The sequence below is a fragment of the Castor canadensis genome, chromosome 11, assembly GCF_047511655.1.
Source record: "Castor canadensis chromosome 11, mCasCan1.hap1v2, whole genome shotgun sequence".
NCBI classification, from domain to species: Eukaryota; Metazoa; Chordata; class Mammalia; order Rodentia; family Castoridae; genus Castor; species Castor canadensis.
This window is the reverse complement of record NC_133396.1, coordinates 32833582-32857310: the sequence shown is the minus strand read 5'-3', so window position 1 is coordinate 32857310 and position 23729 is coordinate 32833582. Positions and strand designations below refer to the sequence as shown.

General features: G+C 47.4%; 1 protein-coding gene across 21 annotated transcripts in view; it reads right to left on the bottom strand.

The window, feature by feature from the left end:
* The window catches only part of Msi2 (musashi RNA binding protein 2), a 367367-nt gene that overhangs the window by 240489 nt on the left and 103149 nt on the right, over positions 1–23729 (bottom strand). For 18 of the 21 annotated variants that reach the window (XM_074046123.1, XM_074046129.1, XM_074046122.1 and 15 more), the window contains one exon: positions 1952–2044. In XM_074046123.1, coding sequence (XP_073902224.1) covers positions 1952–2044 — 93 coding nt within the window. Of the gene's footprint in view, positions 1–1951; positions 2045–8824; positions 9008–20570; positions 20707–23729 lie in introns of those variants that run through there. The other 3 variants (XM_074046137.1, XM_074046136.1, XM_074046141.1) reach the window with 2 other exon arrangements.

Below are 23729 nucleotides of genomic sequence, written 5' to 3'. Positions count from 1 at the left end.
ATCAGACACAGCAAGTGCCATACCAGGGAACATGGCCTGTGACTGCTTCCCACACAAAAGGACAACTGTTCTCAGGGCAGTGACAGAAGCTGCCGTGGGCATGGTCAAGGCCTGTGGAGCTTCCCCTGTTGACATTCTTGGGTCACAATTGTAAATTAATGAGAAACAACAGAAAGACAGAAAGGCAGAAAGGAAGAAGGAGTGAGAGAGAAGAAAGAGAGAAAGAAGCCGGGGGCTGGGGACATGCTGAGATGAACTGTCTGCTGGCAAGTACAGGCCTGTCTGGAACACTCTAACAACCCATCCAGACAGCGTCAACTTCTCTGACACCTGCAAATAGGCCCAGGAGATTCCAGGGCAGGTTATGGCTAGAAAAAGAAATCCCACCTCATGTTTGCAAACACTACCCCTGGACGTGTTTAAAAGGCAGAAGATGGCAAAGACAGAGCTTTCCATTATGCAAGATGGATTTGTCTCACTTAATGATTTCCAACCTCTGTTCCAGAGGCAGGGTGGGGCCAGGTGATGGACAAATCCCCTAGTGCCTTACATCAATCTTGGAGAGAGAAGTACTGTAATGTGCTTGGTCACCAACACACTCAGCTGTTCCCTAGAGATGGCCAGAATGAATGAGCCCCAAAGAGCCACGGGGAAGGCATCTTTCAGAACCCACCTGGGTGGGCAAGTCAGTGCCATTTCAAAAGCACGGCGGGACTGGAAGAGTCTGCTTTCTCCTTGTTGCATGGTCTCACATGCACAAAGAAATTGATTAACACCAGAGATTGGAAATTTTCCATTTCAAAGCTAAATAAAGGTCATGGCCCTCATCACAGACAGTGGCTAACATACGGACAAACCTGGGGATGGAGTTATGGCTGCCCATCGCCCTGGGCAAACAAATAGAAGCACAGAACCTTCCCAAGGGCCAGCAGGCAGCAGTTCTTTGTCCCGCCCAGGGCAAGCATGACAGCCATGTGGGAGTAATGGGTAATGGAGTTTCGAGCAGGCACCGTATCTTCCCAGGATGTCACAGTGCTCTGCCCTTCAGCAGCGAAGACAGACTTGTGGGCAGGGAGCCGGTCCCACGCATGGGTTCCTGGGACAATGTCCATAATCACTCAAAGCTGCAGGAAGTGGAGGGCCAGCTCAGCCGCTCACCTGCCAGCCTCCTTGGACCCGGAGCTTCTGCAGGAGCCACAGGAGAGATCACACGAAGGCCAACAAGGATTAGCCTCTTGGAGCTACAGGGCCATCTGAGGAGCACACCACCCACAGGAAAAGCCCACCAGCCAAGGCACTGCCTGCCCCCAACAAGGAAGACACCAACTTAAGCAACTACCCATGCATGCTCATCCTGTCTGTCTGTCTGACACCCTCTTACCCTTTGTTTCCTGGCTGTTTTGTGGCTCCCTGTTCCAGCCTATTTGGGCAGCAGAAGCCAGGGTGTCGTTTTGCTCCTGTCCCACAGGCACTCAGATCAGAGAACGGTGATTCTAGCCAGAGCCTTTCCTGAGTCTCTGTGGACACTTGATGGGGGGTATTCAGCCGCCAAGGGCCCCCGTTAACTTCATCTATCAATGTACTTTCCAGAAAGGTACACAATAAGGAAGCCCAGCACCAGCTCACTGGCCTCTAGCAGCTTCTGTGGGCGCCTCTGCCCTGTGAGTCATAGCCATGCATCCCTCCCCAGCCTAGACCCCATGCGGACAGCAAATGCCAGCAAAGGCACGTTGAAAGGCCACCCTGTCTGCTCCTGCAGGCACACAGGGCACTGTGCCCATCCCAATCTGAACTCTTCCATTGTGGCTCCTGCCCGATTGTCACTTAAATTGTGACAGCCAAGTTCAAGGACGAGGTTCTTAAAGACAAAACTATGGCAGAGGCAGGGGCCATGGCTGCCACTCCTAAGAACTGATCAGCTTCTTGTGGCCCAACCCCAAGCAGTGCTTACCTTGCCAAACTGCTCGAAATATTGCTTTACATCTTCCACTACTGTGTTCGCAGATAATCCGCCTACAAATATTTTCTTTGTTCTTGTGACCATCTGTAAGAAATGACAAGATGAGGGCACAGGTTAACCAGGTTATCTGAAGCAGTGCTTGATAAGACGCTAAAACAAGCCCTGCTCCACGGTTCTCCAGAAAGGCAATTTTAGATTTGTGCAAGCTGCATGGACTAGGCCATTAGATGTCTAAGGATGCTTAAGTCACCGCTCTGCAGGTCTCAGGCATTCAGCCTGACAGAGTGAAGGATCTTCCTACAGACAGAGTGGACTTCGAGACTGCTGTGGCCACAAAACATGATATACCAGCATAGAGAGAAAAAACCCACAACAGGCTATTTTAAATCTAAGTGAAGCAAACAAAACAGAGCTAAAGTCATAAAAGCTGCTGCCCAGAAAGTAACCCACAAAACCTTGTCAATAAGAATTGCACAAATAATTCAAAATGAGGTGCGACCTGTCTATGCTCAGCTGTCCTAGCGCTGGTATATGTCTACAAACAAGACAGGCACCAACCTTGCTCCCAGGGACCACCTTGCAAGTTCTGTCCCATATTCCTTCCCCTCTGGATTCTTCGTAATTCACTCTGATTCACTCTATGCCTTAGTCAAGCCCCAGTAATCCCCAAGTCTCCACACCTCTGTACTCACAGGTCCTTCTTGGAATGCCTCTCCATTCCTAAGTTTTCCCATGGCAAGTTGAACCGATCCTCCTAGGTCCCACGACCTTCTCCCAAATTTAAACTATCTATTTGCTGTCCCAGCCAGGAGTTATTCTTCCCTCCACTGAAATCCCCAAACCCTGCATCCATAAGCCCCTGGCAGCACTCACTATTCATCACCCCGTGTAAAGTTACTTCCTCCTGCAGGTGGTCCAGGCTCCTGACTCCCTGCAGAACCCTCCACAATGCGGAGTACAGGATCGGGCACACACCAGCCCCCCCACACCAGATGCTTAGCGGATGCAAAAATAAGCAGATATGGCCACATTTCAGAATCCCACCAGTTCGAAAGCAAAGGGAAGAGGAAGCTCCATGACAGAAACTACTCAGATCAGAGATCAAAAGTCTCACACACAGGAGCTAAAAATTAAGTCTTCATTTTGAAGACTGAGTTCATACTATGTGTTGATTTTTTTGTTTTGCTTTAATGTCAAAATTAAAAACTGGAGCCAGGCACAGTGGTGCACACCTATAATTCTAGCACTCAGGGGAACTGAGACAGGAAGATCACCAAATTTAAAGTCAGCCTGAGCTACAAAGCAGGATCCTGTCTCAATCATCAATCAATCAATAAATAATTGAAAAACTAAATTAAAATAAAAAAGTGATAAACAAAGTGGGTGCAAGATCTCACCAGTTTGGGTATCTATAACAAAAACAAATACCTGCCATTTATGTCTATTTTAACTGGATACAGGATGCAGGGGCCACGGCTACCTGGATCCCTGACCTTACTAGGCCAGTGTACCTAGTATATTTGCTGAGTGAATGAATGAACCAACCCAATTCCCACATTTCAGCTGAGTGACACCGGGAGCACAGAGGTGACCTACAAGAGTATAAAAAGGCACTGGAGATTCAGTTTCAGTGTCACACTCTGCATGTGACCCTGAACAGAACTCACTCCCTTAGCTCTGAGTTCTCTCCTCTATTCTGACAGGTGCTAGACCAGAACCCCAAGGGTGTGAAGGACAGAGGCTCCCAGATGGTATGGAGCTCAGATCCTGAACTGGAACACCATTGTAATGGATTGTCTGTACACTGTTTTAAGAGGACACTTCCCTGGCCACTTAACACTGCCTGCAGCCTTCCTCCTATTGCCTGTGAGCACCATGCAGTGGTCTGCTCATGTGACTAAAGCTGCAATTTATGGGTTTTCATCCCCTTTCAGATGATAGGGGGCTGGGTGAGATATATGTGAAGCCATTCTCTAAAGCGCCTGCCAGTGTCTATGCCACCAAAGCTCCCAGACCTTCTCATCATTGCTCTTCCTGTCCCTCTCCCTTTTCATCCCCAAAGTCCCCCTGGTAGATCCAAGGTCACCTTAGGTGAATGAAACTCCATCAGGACTTGTTTAAGATGGTTAATCTTGATTGTCGATTTGATTGGATTGAGAAATGCCTAAGAGATTAGTAAAGCATTGTGTGTGTGAGTGTGAGTGTGTGTGAGCGTGAGTGTGTGTGAGTGTGAGTGTGTGAGAGTGTGTGTGTGAGTGTGTGACTGTGAGTGAGTGTGAGTGTGAGTGTGTGTGAGAGAGTGTGTGTGGGTGTGAGTGAGAGTGTCTGAGTGTGTGTGAGTCTGAGTGTGAGTGTATGTGAGTGTGTGTGAGTGAGTGTGAGTATGTGAGTGAGTGTGAGTGTGTGTGTATGTGAGTGTGAGTGTGTGTGTGAGTGTTTGTGAGTGTGTGTGTGAGTGAGAGTGTGTGTGGGTGTGTTTGTGAGTGTGTGTGAGAGTGTGTGTGGGTGTGAGTGTGTGACTGTGAGTGTGAGTGTGTGAGTGTGTGTTTGTGAGTGTGTGTGGGTGTGAGAGTGTGTGTGAGTGTGAGTGTGAGTGTGAGTGTGTGTGAGTCTGTGTGAGTGTGAGTGTGTGTGAGTCTGTGTGAGTGAGTGTGAGTGCGCGCGCGGCAGCGTTTCCAGGGATGAATGACATGAATAACAGAATCTGAGGAGGAAAGATGAACCCTGACTGTGGGCTGAGGGCAAGCATGGAGTAAAAGTGGAAAAAAGAGAAAACCAACTAGCACAGCTTGCTCTGTCTCCCTCCCTCCTTCTCTCTTCTCTCCCCTTCTCTTCCTCTCTCTCCTTCCTGAGCACCATGATGTGAGCTGCTGTGCTCTGCCATGCCCTTTCTTCCATGATGGACTGAAGCCTGAAATGGTGAGCCAAAATAAATCCTTCCCCCAATGGTTTGCATTAGGTACTCGTCTCAGCTGTGAGAAAAGCTAACTAACATGGGGCCTCTCAAGACTGAAGTCTCTCCTTATACTCACTAATCACCAAATTTTAACCTAACTTTCTTAAGATATTCACCCAACAGATACATTAAATGCTAGGCGCAGGAACTTGCATTCTAATAGAACATGGAATTCAACCTCCTATAAAATGAAGATATAATAATTAGCCTACCATCCAAGATTCCCATGAGGGCTAAATTAGATATGCCAGAAAGTCTAGTCGGGCACAGTATAGATGATAAATAAATGGTCACAGTAACTGAATCCAAAGTCTGTTACTAACCTCATCCTTTACGCTCAGAATAAACACACAGCAGAAAGATGTGTTAGAGAAAAAGCTTTGAAAAATCAACTCCTATTGCCTCATTCTCTTCCAGTCTAATCTCAAAAACGCTTGCATCTCTACGTGGTATCAGGTGTGCAAAGATTCCCAATAGTCTAATTTTAGACTTTTCATTCTTTTTTTTTTTTTTTAACCACAGCCAAGTAATTAACTATCTCTAAGGAAACCTGACGTGGCCTAGACACGTACTGGTGGCGCTCTCAAAGCACCTCTGGAGAGACATCTGGACAAGGGAGCCTGAGGCTTCCTTCACATACGCTGCTTAGGGGCGGTGGTGCAGAGTGGGTTCTGTCTATTGCATTCCATGCATGTGGACAAAGAGAAGGGAACAAGCGCCAGGTCTTCATTCCACATTACAGAATTCAACAGAATGTTCACTGCTCGGTAACAGGTTAAATGAAAAGGTCTCTCAACACATCCTCCCCTGCCGCCTTGCAGCAGTAAACATGCCAAGACAGCCCTAAACAGGGAGGTAGACGCACAGCCATGAATCTACACAGTCCCCCCAAAAGAGTCTTAAAAACATTTTTTTTTGGCTGGAGGTGGGTAAAGGATGAAACTCTCCAGGCTCCAAACAGCGCACCAAAGAGTCCAAGTTACTAAAAACATCCTCTCCAGGAACAAGCTCAGATGTACTGATGGAACCCACTCCTCAGCAAACGCTAAAAAAGAGGCTGGCTTAATCAAAATCTCCCAGACATGAAAAGGCCAGTGGGAAGATGTGCCACACTTGGTTAGCTGCTCACTGATGTCTTGGCTTCGGGAGAGGGGAACACAGCTAGGAGGGGTGCAAGGAGAGTGCTGTGCACAGTGATCATTCCCACCAGGGCCACAGGGGAAATGGGGTGATCTGCTTTGAGAATTCTGACACCATTACTGCCAAATAAAGTGTGGACTGCTTGGCAATTTGCATTCTGGTGAGGGACACCAGAGACACAGGACCCTAGAGTCACATTCTTCTCTCCACTTCCCTTCCACCTCCATGGCTACTGCAGAGGGCAGGAGAGAGGTGGTGCTTGGATGTCGTGCCCAGTCTCTCAGTGAAACAGAATGGAGGTCTTCACCTTCCCATCAGTACTGTGCAAGGTTTGGGTGCACATGTGAGTGTGCATACAAGCCTGTGAGTGGGTATTCAGGGAAACTCCAGTCCAGCCCTCAAGTCTTGGCTTCTATTGTCAGGAACTATCCAAGTAGTCCCCTGCTTTAACCTTCTTATGACCTTGGAAAGAGTGAACAGAATAAGGTACAGTTGGCCCCCTGCTTCTATGTTCCTTTGCATTACTATTATTATTTTTTAAATTCCTCCCACCCAGTGAAGAAGCCACTTGTTTCCCTCCTGCACTGGTTCTTGACCCTGTGGGATACAGTAGCACTGGTCACTAAACACCAAAATGCTCAGATGGCCTCACTTGGTTCCCGCAGGGCCAAGATGAAAGAAGTCACTCACATGTTCTATAGAGAGCTCAGACCAAAATCCCCTGGGAAATTGACCTTAAACTTCCTTTGCCCGTGGGGTTTGGTGGAGGGGCTGCAGGAAGCCCTCTGGTATGTGTCTTACACTAATGGAGACACTGGATACCTATCTGAGAGCTCTGCATCCCTAGGCAATACATCCCCCTACCCACGAGCCCCTTCTTTTATGGTTTAGGTATCACTTTGGGAAGTGAGGTGTGTGTGTACAAACACATGTGTACATACACGTGTACATATGCACGCATGTGCATGCTCTGGGCTGTGTGCATGTGGCCAAGCGGTGAGTGGTCGAGCTCTCACAAATTCCTGTTGCGAAGCTTTGCATTTAGATAACTAAACACCACTGCTCTTCACCAACCCCTTGGCTCCACAGAGAAAGCCCCAGCACCCATGCCACTTCAGAAAATTGCTATTTATATGTAAGAACTGGCCAAAGCCAGCTGCTAACTACGCTGTAAACTCACCGCACCTTCCTGTGTCTAGCCCAAATTTTTGCTTTTAAGTATTAAAAATGCACTTCCATCTGAAATGATCACTCAGAGTGGGGCCACTGCTTGTATTTTTACAAAACAGAATAAAGCAGGCTGTGTGTAGGTGAGAGTGTGTGTGTGTGTGTGCGTGTGTGTGCGTGTACACATTTTGAAAGCTGGGTGGGGTAGCGGGAGGTTAGAAGAGAACAATTACTTTTTAAGCAAAGACAGAAAGACAGAAGGGAAAAACTTAGCTCCAACAGCCCAAATATCTTTAGCCCAAAGATATTAGTAATCAAAAAAGTAAAAGCAAAACAAAACCAAAACCCCAAATATTTCTTAATCCTGACAAATGCATGGAGAGGCAGGAAATGGCTCTGGAAAGACTTCAATGGGTGTGGAAGAGGCCCAGAGAAATCAAATCAGCTCTCACTATTACCATATCCCTGCAAAGAGTTCAAAGTCTCCTCAAGCAGAAAATATGAACCATTTTCCCTAACAAGCAGAGACTCGTTTTCCGATGCTTTCTAACCTGTGAGACTTCCCAGGTAGAGAAAGGCTAGGAAAGTTAGTGCAGGGTGGGGTTTCACAAAGCTCCAGCACACCATCTTCATCACGTAGATGGGAAAACAAGACTCCCAGAAAGAAGAATCACGTGCTAGTTGAAGGCAAGGGGATGGTTAGGACAACTTCCCTGGGGCCCAGACAAGGGCTCCATCCAGTACCCTACGCCGTCAAGTGACGATGAAAAACTAAAGTCTTCATTACATCCAGGATCACGGATGAAACTGCACACTCTCCACTAACATGGCAGGTCTGTGTTTCGGGCCAATCTCTGTACAGGACAGATAGCAACTGATGATCCAGGCCCCACTCCCACGGTGTTTTCTCCATGGGACAGGCCCTCCACAATCCCCCTTTCTCTACGCCACCCGTACCACCACTCTGGCTACCACTCCACCACCATCCTCTCTGCCACCATCCCTGCACTGCCACCACCAGTACTCCTGTCACCACACTTCTTGAATCCAGTACCATGTTCATCTAGCATGTCAAACTAGGGCACAGGTCAGGTGCCAGAAATCTTCCCCAAATGGAAAGGATCACATGTGGGAAAGACTGTGGATGACTAGGGTCCCCCCAAAATTCATGTCCACTCAGAACCCCAGAATGGAATGACATTTATAAAGAAGGTCTTTTCAGATATAATTAGTTAAGGAGCTTGTGGTGACACCAACTTGGATGTAGTGTGGGCCCTATATTCAATGATTGATGTCCTTGTAGGAAGAAAAGACACATGGACACAGGCACTATGTGTAAAGATGGAGGAAGATCAAAGGATGCTTCTACAAACCAAGGAGCACCAAGAATGCCAACAAGCACCAAAGGCTTGGAGAAGTATGGAACACCTTCTCCCAGAGCCTCCAGAAGAACCATCCAGCTGCCAACAGATGTCAAACTTCTGGATTCCTGGTCTGTGAAACATACATTTCTATCACCTAAACCACACCCCTTGGCCCCAGGAAACTAATACAAAGGCCTACTCAGGAGAGGCCCAGAGATACCACTGCTTCCACCTCACCTTCTCTTGGTGACACTGGAGCCAGATTCCACACAGCCACTCTCCACCATTTATAGGGGAGGAGAACATGGCTCCCACATTGTGACAATTTGAATTTGCTCTCTCAAGGAAGAGAGGTCATACCCACCACATGGGGGTACATCTCTGCCTTAAAAGGTGACACCTGTTGGGAGATGAGAGAACAGAGCACCTGTAAGGAGAGGCAACCCAAATGCTGCATGAGGACTTCAATTCCTCAGATAAAACAAGGGCCAGGGTTTGCACATATGCCGGTTCCTGCTTAATAGATCAGAGTGAAGGGAAGGGTCCTCTGCTCCAGTGGAAAACCCTTTTCCGGGTATCCCCTTCCATGTTGGAGTTCTCTGCTCACACTGCATACCCTGGGTTCTGTCCTTCCCACAGTTACCTTGCATAGTATTCCATGTCAACCTAACAACATGACCCAGCATCTCTTCCCAGGAAAGGAAACTTGGGCTCAGGGATGTTAAGCATCCAAAGTCAACAGCAGTAAGGACTTAATATTAACCCCCCACCCTTTCCACTCACAGAAGCCTCTTGCACCTTCATTTGCCAACTTCTTTCTTTCTAGCACAAAGATACAAGTGGGGATAGGGGAGAAGTAAGGGCACCATGAGAAGAAAATCTGACTTTGCTCTTTTAAATTTTGAAGCAACAACGACAGGTCAGATTTCACTGGTGGGAACATAAAATGGTTAAGCTACTGTTGATAACAGTCTGGCTGCTCTGCAAAGAATGGAGCACAGAGTCAATCTATGATCCAGCGATTCTACCCTGAGTACATACTCAAGGAAAATTAAAACACTCTTTCAACCAAAAACTTCTACAGACATTCATAGTGGCCCAAAAGCAGGACAACCCAAATGTCCACCAATGGAAGTGTATAAAAAGTGTGTTACATCCGTATGACAGAATGCTATTTAGCCATAAAGAGCAATGGAATGATGACAGATGTCACACCACCATGAGCCTTATGCAAAATGAAAGAGGCCAGTCGTCAAGGATCACATGTGACTCCTTCTCTATGACGGTCCATAACAGGGAAGTCTATAGATTTCTATTGAGAACATAGATTAGTGGTTGCTTGGGGCCAAGGGAAAGGGCCAGGGGTGACGGCCAAAAGGTATGCTTTTTCTTTGTTTTATGTGTTTGGTTTCCCCAAGGTGGTGAAAATGCTCTAAAATTATTGAATATGGGGATGGGTGCAAATATCTGTGAATATACTAAAACCCAGAAAACCATATATTTAAATGTCTAGCTGTATGGTATCTGAATTCTATGTTAATAAAGCTGTCCAAAAAAAGTATGTTTTTTTTCTTTTTTGGGGGGTGGCAGGCAGGCCAGAGAGATCTCTAAGACAAGAATGTGAATGCAAAAAGGGCTTGAAGTCAGCTGAGTGCTCAAGAACTTGTGCCCTACCTGCTTCTCCCCTCTGCTTCCTCCTCCTCTAATCCCATGTGCCTCAATTCACCCACAGTTGACCACTGGAAAAAAAGTGTAAGTAACAGCATTTTATGTTGCCAACTGCAGAAATTAATTTAACTCCAGAGGAAACTAATTACAAATATAACCCCAAATGCTTCCCCAAGTTCTCCCTCCCTGTCTATAGCTATTAGCCAGAGAGCACAAGGTTCAAGCTACAATTTGGCATTCCTTCTAAACAGCTTTAAAACTGGAAGGGAAAAAATAGCCTTCTTCTATATGGGGCTGGAATATAATTTACACACAATTATACGACATAGGTTACAACATTACCTCTGATTAAAACAACAGTAACTCTCCGACAGGAGGATGTGCTCTCATAATGAAATGATCAGGATGCTACAAGCAGGGGCACATGTGCTCCCCACCTTCATCTCATAGCCTTCTGTGTGGCTCCCTCCCAGACTCATTTAAAAAATACTGCTTCCTCTTACCTTGGGGAAAAGCTACAGCTGCAAGGGTGACCTGTCCACAGATTGTATCAGAGAGTAATATCCTAGACAGTAGCACAGAATCATATTGGGTGCTGGGGGAGGGGACGGAAAAGGCACAGAAATGAGTGTTGCTTTGGAAAAGCACAGGAAATTAAGGAGCGTGATCTACACGTCAACTGATGCTGAGCGAGGTGGCTGGCTGACTGTCATCCCCACCACACGTACCCAAGCTGCTCTGCACTCACAGGCAGTTCCTCACCACTCCATCCTTCTCGGGGGGCCCCTGACCCTAACCCTTGCTACCCAGTGAGCTGGACTATGGGAAAGTCCCCTAGGAATTTCCCCAAGGTTCGAATGATTGCCAACCCATCAATGCAATTAAAATCCCCCATCTCTCAATTGTAGTAGCATTAGGCAAAAGTAAATAAGGAACCTTTACTGTTGCTGACCCCAGAGGAAGCTGCATTTCTGCATACACAAGTGGCGTTGTCTCCAAAGCCCCAGCAAGGGAGAGGCTGCCAAAACTGGTTCCTCATAAACCTCAGAAAGCAGTGGGAGAAGGCCAACCAGACAGGATGGCGGGGCTGGCATGAACCCTGTCCTCACACCTGTGCCTGTCACTCCAGCAGCAGGAACCTGAGGCACCCACCCCGGGTGGAATTCTTCTGAAGATGAACAGGACGGCGCATGGGGAGGGGAGGGCTCTGGAAATGGTGCCACGAATGGTCTCAGGGCCCCGTGGCTAAGGTATAGGCCTGAGGTGATTCTGCCTACAGAAAGGATCAAAATAAAACACCAACAATAATAACAAATCTAAAATATCTTCTACCAGTCTACCCAAGTTTGCGTTTTCAAGCACATCTGTGTACAATGAGACACATTAAGCAACTGGCCCTGGTTTGTCACATACGTTGGGTGGAATTTCCTATCAGCTCTGAGCCTTACTTTGGCCCTTCTATAAAATGGACATAAGACCCTGGCCCAAATGATACAAACTGAGATGCCCAATGTGAAATTATAACCGAGAGTACCCTAGGCAGAAGTTTTTCATCTCCTCCAACAAAGATGCTAACTAAAACCTAGTCTTCTGAGCCTGTAAACACAAACCTTCTTCAGAGCTTCTCCTGTCCCCCACCATCCAGCTCCCCACTGCCTATTTCCAGCCCGAGTGAAGGCCAGCCACATACAAGTGGCAGGATGTATGAACACACAACCATGGTGAGGAGCAGCACAGCACATCCGGTCCCGCCTCCCAAACAACTCTTCTCACACAAGCAGTGGGAGAGGGCCAACCAGACAGGGTTCCCTGGGTAGCTACTACCAAGGAGACGCTTCCCACATGGAAGTTAAGAGTTGCAAACCTCCCTGAAGGGCCTCTGCATCCTCCACAAAGATGTTCAGCAAACTCTAAGGAACAGGCCGAGGAGCCACGCAGAGAGAAGCCATATCAAGCCATGCCAGTCATGGGATCAGGACTCAGAGCCTCAGAGAGACAGCAGGTTAAAGAAAATCACTCTTCAGAGGATGCCACTGGACTCTGGGGAAGACTGCCCAAGGCAGGACATCTAGAACCATCCCTCCCATAATCGAGAGGAGACCTGTGAGAACCAGGCCTATCTTATCATCAACAATCTGATACGTTCCTCCCAGAGAGAATAAAAACTTTGCTGGTAGGCAGGGTGTAAAGCCAGCGCCTCCCATCCCCCAAGCCCTCCAGTTGATTTCGTGAAAAGAACAAATGGCAGCCTTAACCCTTAGCCTTGATTACCGTCATTATCATATTTCAGATGTACATGGCAATCAGTTCCTGATGAGCAAGCTTCACCTAATCCACAGAGCTGAGCCAGGCTGCCACGCTGATATTCCTGTAGTGCCCGTCTGGGTGACATTAGCATTGCCCTGGGAACCCTCAGAACCAACAGACCTGTGCGTGGGCCCCGCCCTCAGGGTCTCTGACTTTACGGGTTCACTGGGGGCCCATGCATCAGTATTTTTTTCTGAAATGCTCTCCAGAAAATCATAATATACAGCCAGGGCTCTACAGGAAGCTGCTTCTACCATCCTAGGGGAGAAATAGTAGAGGATGGGTGGATGGACGGATGGATGGATGGATCGATGGCAGGCAGGCAAAGGTTCCTTTCCACCATTACCCTTACTGCGAAACCAAGGGAGAAAAGCCACAGATGAATGGAAGGAGTTGAGGTGTGATTCAGGAAGGGCTGGGCCAGAGTCTCAGCTCTACCACTTTCCTAGTACTGCAGTTTGAGGTGAGCCATATGCAGTGGGGACAATACCTCTATGCCATACAAGAGACACGTATGTAAAAGCACCTGGCCCATTGTAGGCATTCCACAAATATGTGCTGAACTCCAGGAGAGCAAGAATGTGGACCAAGAAGGTAAGAGAAGGTGAATGGTAGAGGAGCATCTCTGGTGGCAAACCATATTGGTTCACTCCTTCTCTCGTCAAATGCATTTTGAAGACCTACTTCATGCCAAGCATTGTGCGAGACACAGTGGGTGTAAAGTTGACCAGACCCTGTCTCTGTTTCAGAGATGTTTACAGTCAAATGAGAGGCTGGGCTTTGGGCTGAGGGCTGGGCGTGACCTGTGGTTTGACAGGGAGCAGGGAAATCCAGGAGAGGAGGGCCTCATGGGCAGAGGCTGGAGCATCTTCATGTCTGGTGGAAGGGCTGCTGGTGTGAGGGATGCCAAGGAGGCAGAACCTCCAAAGCACTTAAGTAGAGGAGTGACTTTTTCAATCCACTTGGTAAGGAGAAAGCCAGGGCTTCTAGGGGTGGAAGTCTGCATCATTTTACTGCTCGAATGTTGGCAAGAAGGTTCAGGCAAAAAAAAAAGGTATGAACCAGAAGGAAGATACCTGGATACCAGTCCTAGTGGCCAGGATGTGGCCTGGGGTCAGCTTCCCCATCTGCAGGTCTCTGCCTGCTCTGCCATCCTACTGTTCCAGAAACATCCTGGGGGTCGGAGAGAAGGAAAGGGCTGGGGAGGAATAAACAGAGATAAGCACATTGCACTCTGGGCTCACTGGTCTTTGAAACACTCAGCCATCTGTTAAGTCATAAATCTTACCTGTCAAGAGGGAAAAAAAAAATAGCCCCATCTCTCCCCACCCCAGGATGTACTAATGTGGTTCCCCCAACCTCTCCAAGTAGGGGAGGAGTGGGAACCCAAAGAAGTATTTGTAGTAAGAAAGAGAAGCCCAAGTAGTCTTGACCTTTTATTGAATGTTTTACCCCCACAAAGGTGGAACGTGATTTTTCTAAACCAAAGAAGACCATGGAAGCTGAAAAGAGCACCAGATTTAGAGATTTAGGCAATGGTGGTACCCTAAGCAGGCCAAGTGGTAGAGTGGAAAGAGGAGGGACTTGGAAAACCCTCTTCCCTCACACGTTTACAAGGTGACCACAGCAAGTGACTGAGCTCTGACCTCAGTTTCTTCCTCTACAGAATGGGATTAAGATCTGGGTGTGGTGGCACAGTCAGTAATCCCAGCATCTGGGAGGCAGAGGCAAGAAGATAGTGAGTTCAAGGCCAGCCTGGGCTACACAGTGAGACCCTGTCTCAAAATGACAACAAAAAGGTGTTCGGGGGAGGAATTAAAGGAACTAGCATGCTTATTAGCATGGAGCTGGAATGACAGGTACTTAAATTCCTCTTCCTTCTCCCACCGCCTTCCCTCTTCCATCAATGACCTCACCTCTGCCTGTTCACAAATGGGGATCAAGCCTTCCCTGCCTGCCTCACATGCTAAATAACAACAGTAACTGGAAAAACATATGAGGCATACTTCATAAACTTAATGATTAATTAGTATCAATTCTACTTCCCTTGGCTTTCTGGGGCATCACCTTGAATCATCCCACCTCCAGCAATGGTGCCTGGCAATGGGGCATTTCAAGGGTTGCAGACACCCAGTAAAAAGGATGCTATTGTGGTCCATGCAAGGCAATGTCTTCACTGGCCTTCACCTAGGCAGCTCCTGGCCCTCTGAGAGGAACAGATTGTTCCCCATTAGGAAGATCATTCTGCATGAGAGATAAAGCTGTCTGTGCCTTGGAGGTAATTATTTCTCTGCTGCACCCATATCCTAATACGTCCGTGCTTTGCTCATGCCAGGAACATATTTCTGTAAATCCTCACATAAAAGAAAACTTTATTTTCCAGTGGGATAAATGGGAAAAAAGGAAACAACCATCACAGCAAAAATATCACCAATCAAACAGAGCTGGGTCCGCCAGGAACTTTTACTAAACGTGTAGCATTACAGATGCTTTATAGCCACGACGTCTGTTCTTTTGAAATTCTTGCACTGGGCCAACCAGACAGGGAAAAGCAGAGGAGAGATAAGTTCTCCAGCATGCCCAGCCCAGCTAACTGGCCTGGCTGGCTGTTTATTGAGCTGAAGAGGTCATCGGGGAGCCGTAGCTGTCGGACAAAGCACGGAGGGCTCATTTCGCAGTTTACTCCGGAGGGTTGTCAGAGTGGCCACACGGCCCAGCAAATGGCACCTGGCTCTCTCTGAGGGGCACTTCTGCCTGGAAGCCCAGGTTCTTCTAAGAGAAAATGGCCTTGCATCTGGCAAGTGCTTCATAAAACCACATCCCCTTCCCTCAGGGAAGAAAAATCTGCCTGATTAAACCTCATTTGTCCAACAACACTGATTCATGCCCTCTGCACACACTGCTTAGTGTCTGCTACTTACCAGGTGCTGGGATAGGGGCTCAGTTAAGCCCTAGAATGGAGTCAGGAACTTCTGTCTGTTTTGCTCACCCCCTACTCCCAAAAAGAATGCCTGCCACACAGGAGGCACTTGGTAAATGTGTGTTCAATAAATGAGGAAACGGATGTTCCTGCACAGAATTACTTTGTGGATGATTCCAAGTCCCTGGGTACCTTACTGTCTCCTCTCTTTTCCCCTTGGGTAATCCACGCCCTCCTTATCATAAAACTGGACACAAGCTCTCAGGAAATAAAGACTTTGTCCTAAGGAAAACAGCTGGCCAGAGTTCCATGTGACAGCTACCATTGACACAAGCAGAAAGTGCTGCAACTGACGGTCCCACTACATTGAGTCAGACCAACCTTTCTCTTCCCTTCTGGGCTACTCACATACACACAGCTGGCAACCTGATAGGCATCTTCATATGTAAAAGACAACTGGTGAGTCTTGCTAAAAAATCAGTTAAAATAGGGGAGGGTCCTGAAATCACTGACATTCTCAGATTAAGTAACCATTTCTATTTTGTCACCTGCCCCTGATTAACCCCACTCAACACCAACATTAGTGAGTACCCCAAACTAGCCTTGGGATCCCAAACTCCCCTCCAGGGACCTAAGGACACACACAATGGCATTGCGTATGCAAAAGAGACAGAAGGAAATGTGATGCATTCTGTGAGCTGAGTCAGGAAGGCTTCGAAGAGGAGATGCCTGACTGGGGTTCTGAAGGATAAGCAGAAGTTTTTCAGGAAAACAAGAGAGAAAGGCCAACAGAGTCACATCAGCATAACATAGCTTATTTCAGACCCTACAAGTCTGGCAATGTTAAAATTCAAGTGGGATGAGGGTCTGGTGGGAGACAAGGATGGAAACATGGGCAGGAGTGATATTACAAGGAGCCTTGCAGACCACAGCCAAGGAGACTGGATTCATCTGGTGAGCAAAGAGTAATCCAGCAGCTGCCTTAACCCAGGCTGATATAAAACCTATTTTAAGAGCCCTTTTTTGCCCTTGACAAAGGCCCCTCCTCTTCCTAGGCAAAATCTGAGTTTGAAACTCAGAGTACAACTGAAACTATGATCACCATGCACAGCTGTCACTCCAAGAGGCATCTGTGGCTCAGGACAACTCACTTCCTGTCCAGCCAAGTCTCTGGGCCTCCACACTTGCAGGGAAGTGAGGCAATCCTTTCCCCAACCACAAATTCTATCCTTCTGAAAGCCCCCAGTGCCTGCTTTCTGCCCACAGCCCCTGGTTCTCCCAAACTTTCTGTGTGTCCAAAGTGGACCCAGGTCAAAAGAATGTGAGAACACACAGGGGCTAGGCCCTGGGGACCATGCAGAGACTCTGTCTGCACCAGGAGAGTCCTAGAAAGGAAATAAGAGCCACTGGAACAATGAAGCTAGAGAGAGGCCTGATCTGATCAGACTTTCTTACCCCAGGAGATGCAGCTTAATTCTAACTGTTCCTTAAGCAACACGATTTGTGAAGACCTGAAGTCATAATGGGGCCCCCTGTCCTCGAGGACTAATGTCTCAATTGAGGAGACAGGACACCTGCAGGGATGCTGACAAGCATGCGTACCAGGCTCCCAGCCTTCTTTGCAGCCTCATCCTCCCACTCTCCTCCTTACCTCTTTGCATGCTCCAGGCCTGCTGCACACACAACTACCCACAAGGGCATCACTTGAACAGCCCCCAACAATATCCTGCCTCCTTTCCCAACTCTCCAAGCCCAAGTACAGACATTAAAAACTGTACCCCACCCACATCCCAGCACCCCTGCACCTTCCCCCTGCTTCTTGTCTTCCAGCACAGCACAGCCTAAGACTACTTATTTTATTTATCCCGCCTACCAGAAAGTCAGCTTCATGAGGTCAGGGACTTTGTTTTCTTCCCAGATGAACTCCCAGTACCTGGGTTGTAAGTAACATGCAGTAAGAATTTGCTCAATGAAGGAATTCTCCTTCCTCTCACTCAACTACTCCTTCCTCTATGCACACCCAGGATGTAAAACATTCCTGAACAGTGGTGCTGTATTTCACTTGGCTTCGAATTATCACTAGGTATTTACCCATTAGGTTTAAGGTGCTTGAAGGTAGAGACCATGTCTTATTCATCTCTGTTTCCCTAAAGCATCCAGTGGTACTCAAGTATATAATCTATTAACTTAAAAATCAAATTGCATGGAAAATAGGCAAAGAATACACACACTAACATCACTATAACTCTACACCTAAGTGATTTCTGTTTCATTCAGCAGTACGATGTTATTTATTATGCTTTTCTTATGAGCTGAGCCCCATGCCAAGAGCCTCTGAAAGTACCAAGACAACCAAGTCCCACATCTGCAATGACCAAGTCACCAGCCACATGTGGCTACTGCAATTTAAATTTAAATTAATTAAAATGAAGAATCATTAACAATTCAGTTCCTCAGTTGCAACTGCCACATTTCGAATGCTCAATGGCCACATGCATTAGAATGAGAATTTTCTTGCTGCAAAAAAATTATGGGACAGCAGTCCCATGGAGAGCCCTTATCCTCAATATGTAACCTGTTAGTGGGGCACCCAGGACAGGAACAAAAAGACCAGGGAAAAGAGCATGTTAACCAGTTGTGGTTTTTTTTGTTTTTGTTTTTGTTTTTGTTTTTAAGCCAGTGGAGGGTTGTGGGGCTGAAGGAGCTGAAGGAGCGAGCTGTCCCTTCCTCAGGGGAAGAATGAAGGAGCCACTTCAAAGAAGATGGCCTTTTATAAATGAGTGGCAAGAGACAGGCATGGGGGTGCACTTCTGTAATCCCTGCACTCAAGAGGCTGAGGAAGGAGGATCTCAAGTTCAAGGCCATCCTGGACTTCATAGCAAGACTCTGTCGTGCCCCTCCCACCCCCACCCCCCCAAAAAAAGAACTAGGTGGCTAAAGAAAGGGATGTCATTCCAGACACCTGGAGAACCAGGACCCATGTGCAGAGACCAGAATCCCAGGCAAAGGACTATTCTAGACTCCTAGGCAGTCAGGAGCAAGGTGCGTGTGAGTCTGGAGGAGAGCAGAGATGGCCACCAGGGAGAAAGTCTCCCCAGTCATGAAGTCACAGGTCTTGATGGATAACACAGGCAGAAACAGAAGTGGAGGACAGACAGGAGTGGTGGTGGTGGTGGTAGCAGGTAGCAGGGATGTTATTAGATAACTTCTTACCCTGGGGGTGACACATGTGCAAATTCAAAGGACCCAGGGTACTGACAAAACAAGATCCCCAGACATCTTAAGATGTAAATAACAAGAAGGCAAACTTGGTGTTAGGTGGGGAGCTCAAGGGCTGCCCTGTCCTGCCAGCATGGTTCACTATATACAAGTCTAAAACCCCTCTTTGAACACACCCATTAGCCAGCCTGGTGGGTGTGTCTAGGTTCCTCAACCAAACCCTCACTTTGCCCCCATTGTTATGAGGCCAGAAAGATGAGTTTTTCCCATGTTTGGTCCTGCTGGTGAGCCCCCCTCACAGCCAAATCCAAGTGTGGAGGAGCACAGGCTCTGCTCACGTTCAGCAGGCCTGCCTTCTGGGTCCCTCCCAGCCATCACTGTGGGTTAGGACTTCTTTATGCACACTCTGGGGGGTCAGTGAGGACCGGTTCCAGAAGCTGCTATGCAGGACCTTAACCAGGCACTTAAGATGCAAGGCACAACTTAGCTAATGCTGTCGTGGATGGCTCCGCAAAGCCTCGGATGCATTTCGGCAAACAGCTAATAAGAAGAGCAGAGGAAGGGAGAGGAGGAAAGACTCAACCTCGCATTCATTCACAGGGGCTCATCCTCCTCCTGCCCCTGGCCACCAGCACCTTTGTGACAACCTGCCTCTGTGACCAATTAGCCTACTTTCAGCAGCCAATACACAGTATGCTGGGCCCTCTACTTGAAGAGTCTTTTATCCAACACAGGCATACTTTCAGAAAAGAAAAAGAAAAGATTTCTACCTAAAGCTGCCAGTCCAAAAAACAAAGAGGACTCGGGAGGTGCTGGATCCAGGAACAAAGGCGGCTCTGCGAACCCTGAAAGGCCCCGGCTGGCCTTTTCCTAACTCAACAATCCCAAGCTGACCTGAAGATGCACACGTGGCCACGGAGGGGTATCAGAGAGTAAGGGGCACATGCTTCTCCCCACAGCTGTCCCTCGTCCCCTTATCACCAGTCTGCAGGACCAAGCAGGACCTCTGCCTGTTTACTAGAGGGGACTGTGGCAAAAAGTAAAAAGAGGGAGTCAAGTCAATCCAAGAAATAACTTCCTGACAGGCTGACAGCTGACATTCTTAACTGAACACAGGATGTGCCAAGAAATTATCAGGCCTGGCTTTTCTCTCTCTGATAGATGACAAAGCAAAAAAGAAAGAAAAAGGGGGAAAAAAAAGAAAAAGAAAAAACAACCACAGCCACACATGTCTCATAAATCACAACTTCTATTGAATGTTTCACCACATAATAGCAACAGTCAAATTGAATAAAGACAGCCTTCTGTAAAGTTCCAGGGGAGACCACATCTCCCCCGGCCCAGGCCGTGCAGGAGGGAAAATTGAACTCTGAGGTAAGGAAGGGAATGTGGTGAACAGAGTCAGTAATAGAGACAGGCAGTGAGTTTTCTTTCTTTTTTTATTTTTGTGAGGGGGTTTTCAAGATAGGGTCTCAGGAGCTATTTGCCCAGGCTGGCTTTGAACTGCAATCCTCCTGATCTCTGCCTCCTGAGTAGCTAGAATTACAGGCATGAGCCACCAGTGCCCAGCAAGTTTTCTACATAACTCTTAAAATAAGGGGACCCAGAAGCCAGGAGACGTGGGGTGAACAGAGCCACATAAGTGAGGATGTTAGGCTTTGTTTCTGAAAGATCTGAAGGTATGTTGATGAGGGGATCAGGAGTGAAACAAGGACTTCTGATATGTCTACAGAGCACCTGGGAATGGGTAAAAAGCAAGATGGCATGAGTATTTGTAGTTGATCCCATAGGAGAACCATTAGTGCATAGGAGCAGGCCAGCTGTTCAACATGGGGACAGCTAACTTATAAAATAAGCCCAGTCACTTACCACAAGCAATATTCTGAGCCCAGTGGGTATGAGAAGAATGCAGCCATCTGCATGGGAGATTGGTCCATTCTGGAACCTTCTCTCAAATTGAACCACATTCAAAGCCTGACATTCCAACATCCCTAAACTTGGTGAACTATGAAAGAAACAAAAAAAAGTAATTGAGAAATTCCCACAATGCCTCAGTCTCTGAGGCAGAATGAAGTAGAGATAGGATGAGAGGTTTTATGTAGATCTATCCTTTTCATACCTACTCATCAAAAAATTAGTTTGTTTTTTTTTTAAGTGATGACAAACAGGGAAAGAAACGAACATATTTCTTCCCAAATAAACCACTTGCAGACTCTAGGGAAATATATTTATGGTCAAATATATTTGAAGTAACTGTAGTAAAGACCACTTTCCTAAGGGCAAGTGCTAAGGTGAACAGATACACAGTAGGCTCTCCACAAACACTTGCTAGATTCAACTGTACAGGAACCATGATTCACCCGGCCAGGGCCCCAGATTCCCTGCCCTTTCACTGACAGACACAGAATTCCAACTCACTGGCCAGCCATAGTGACACAATACAAAATGATGTAACAGGGTAGAAGCATTTCTAAGCAAACACCATGGAGAACTGGATTCCCTGATCCAAGTCAGAGTTAAAGATTACCAGACTCGTAACTCAGGTCAACTAGATTCACTTCTTTCTTCTCACTCTGGCCCAAGGATCTTTAAAAAGGCGCTGTGGGTCAAAACGGCACCCAGAATGACTGTGTGCCTCCCCTCCCCTGGGTCCAGGGTGAGAGGAGCTGGAGGGCGCAGGATCTCGTTGGCACCCAGGTCTTAGAAGCCACTCTGTCCCATGGCAATGGGTGGAAATTGAATCAGTTGAGATGTCCCATTTTCTACAAGATTAAGACACTGTTTCCAATATGTTAAAGTTTAGTCAATCTGCTGCTTGGGCACAAGAAAGTTCTTCAAGGGTGAGGAAGAGTGACGGTACCTCAGAATAAAACTTTTAAGCAGAGTTTAAAAGTCACATCCTAGCAAACGTTTCTCCAGTTTCAGAACAGAGTCACAAGAGGTCAAGATCTCAGGTGCCTATTCTTGACTCATGTGACTATATCTTTCAGGCACTCCCTGAGGAGAACACAAGGGATCGGAGAGCTAGCAGATGGCAAGAATGAGCGTGGTGTGGTGTGGTGTGGTGTGGTGTGGTGTGGTGTGGTGTGGTGTGGTGTGGTGTGGTGTGGTGTGGTGTGTGTTGTAGAAACAGCTAACACGCAGTTTTGAGACACATTTGTTGACCTGAACTGAATCAATAATAAGTCTCTACCAAAAACCAAGCCTAAGTGGATGCTTGTGGATCCTGGTGGGTCCTAGAGGAGAAAGCAATGAACTTGATCAAGACTGGGATTGGACCCGCAGCTGTTTGGCCCTGAGCAAGATGCTTCATCTCTCTGAGCCTCAGTTCCCTTGTTTATTGAAGAGGTTAATATTTCTGGGGTGTGCTGTAGTTTCACTCTGAGGATCAAATCAGATTACATGCGAATGTGCTTTGTAAACCTGAAAGGGAGCTGGCGGTAATCAGTCTCGCGGACGTGCCAAGTGGCTCAGCCTCCACTTGCTCCAACATGAGGCTGTGCTATCTCACACATCCTGTAACGGGGCCTGAGGGGGAAGCGGACAGAAGCAACTCTAATCCCAGGCTGGCATCAATAACCGATCACCTAAAGAGAGGAATCTTCTCTGGGAAAGATAAGGGAACCCACATATCATCTAATTAATGCAAGCAGGTGAGCACAAGTTCAAAGGCAGGATGGGCTGACTCAGCCAGCCGCTCCTGGGCGGCCAGAACCGGAATCAGCAAAGGGAGCCTGTGGGCCTCTGCTATGGGAATGGGCATCCTCCAGGTGCAAGGCCACCTGGAGGTGGAGGAGGAGGGGGACAGGGAGCACAGCCATCCCTTGGCTTTATCTCTAGTTTGAACCCAACACCCCTTGCCATTCCCACCAGGCTGTTCTACTCCGGGTCCCCCCAAACACATCCACTCACAGTGGACTCTGTGCCCTTGTTCTTGCTGGGCTTGTCTTAAATGTACGGCCTAAGTTACTACTAAATTCTTAATCATGTGATACTGTCTATCCTCATGTCCTCCATTTTCATCTATTCCAAAAAACCCTGCCTTAATAGCCCCGCTCTCCGTCCTATGGACCTCTGGTCTGCTGGGTCATTCACAATCTGACCCACATCCTGCATTGTCACTATTGCTACACACTCACAAATTGATTACTACCAGGGCTTCGCCCACCTGAACAGGAACACCATCTCCTTGGAGGTGGAGCTGCATCTTGACTTTCTTAGGCTTACTCTCCCTGCTCCCTGCTCTATACCACCCAGGAGACTGAGACTCATGCAGCCTCCTGCTGACCTATTTGACCAACTCAAGCCTGGTAAGAGGGACTTAAATGTGCTGATCACTACACACCATGCCACCCTTCTCTGAATTTTTGACCCTCTGTTTATTTTTCTCTTTCTCCTTCTCCTATAAGTCCCATTTTCAATTTAACCAGCCTGGATGTTCCGATTAAACCTCATAGCTCAGCAGAGAGCTGAGCCAAACCTAAACTCAACATTGTATAAACATCAGGCACACAGCTGCCACACCAAGAAGCTGGTGACAACCAAGAAGAACAAAAACATGATGCCAGCTTTGTACTGGAATTTTTCAGGAGCACCTGAGTACCATTGGAGGAGCTGAAGTTCTAGAAAGCAAGATGGTTGTCCCAACAAATGCAGAACTTGTGTCCCCGCTGTCATCTGGCCTAACACACATCCCAAATGCCAAGTGTGCATAGAAAAAAATGCTAGGTGGTCTTCTTGTGAGATCAGAGATAAGCACCTTTTAAAAAATGTTGGGTTTTGAGAAGGAATGTAGGATTTCTCAACAGTCTGAAAAAGATAACACCGGGGTGGGGTGGAGGGGGAAGCAGGAAAAATATTACCAAAGCAGTTTAAAGTTTTTGTAACAAGTATCAGTATACAAGTTCAAGGGCTGAATGGGAAACCTTCAATGCTCAGGCTAGATCTGGACCTGAATTTCATTTCACTCAGATAAAATGCTAAATTACCACATGCCACTTAGGTCTATGGTTACAAAATTGCAACATA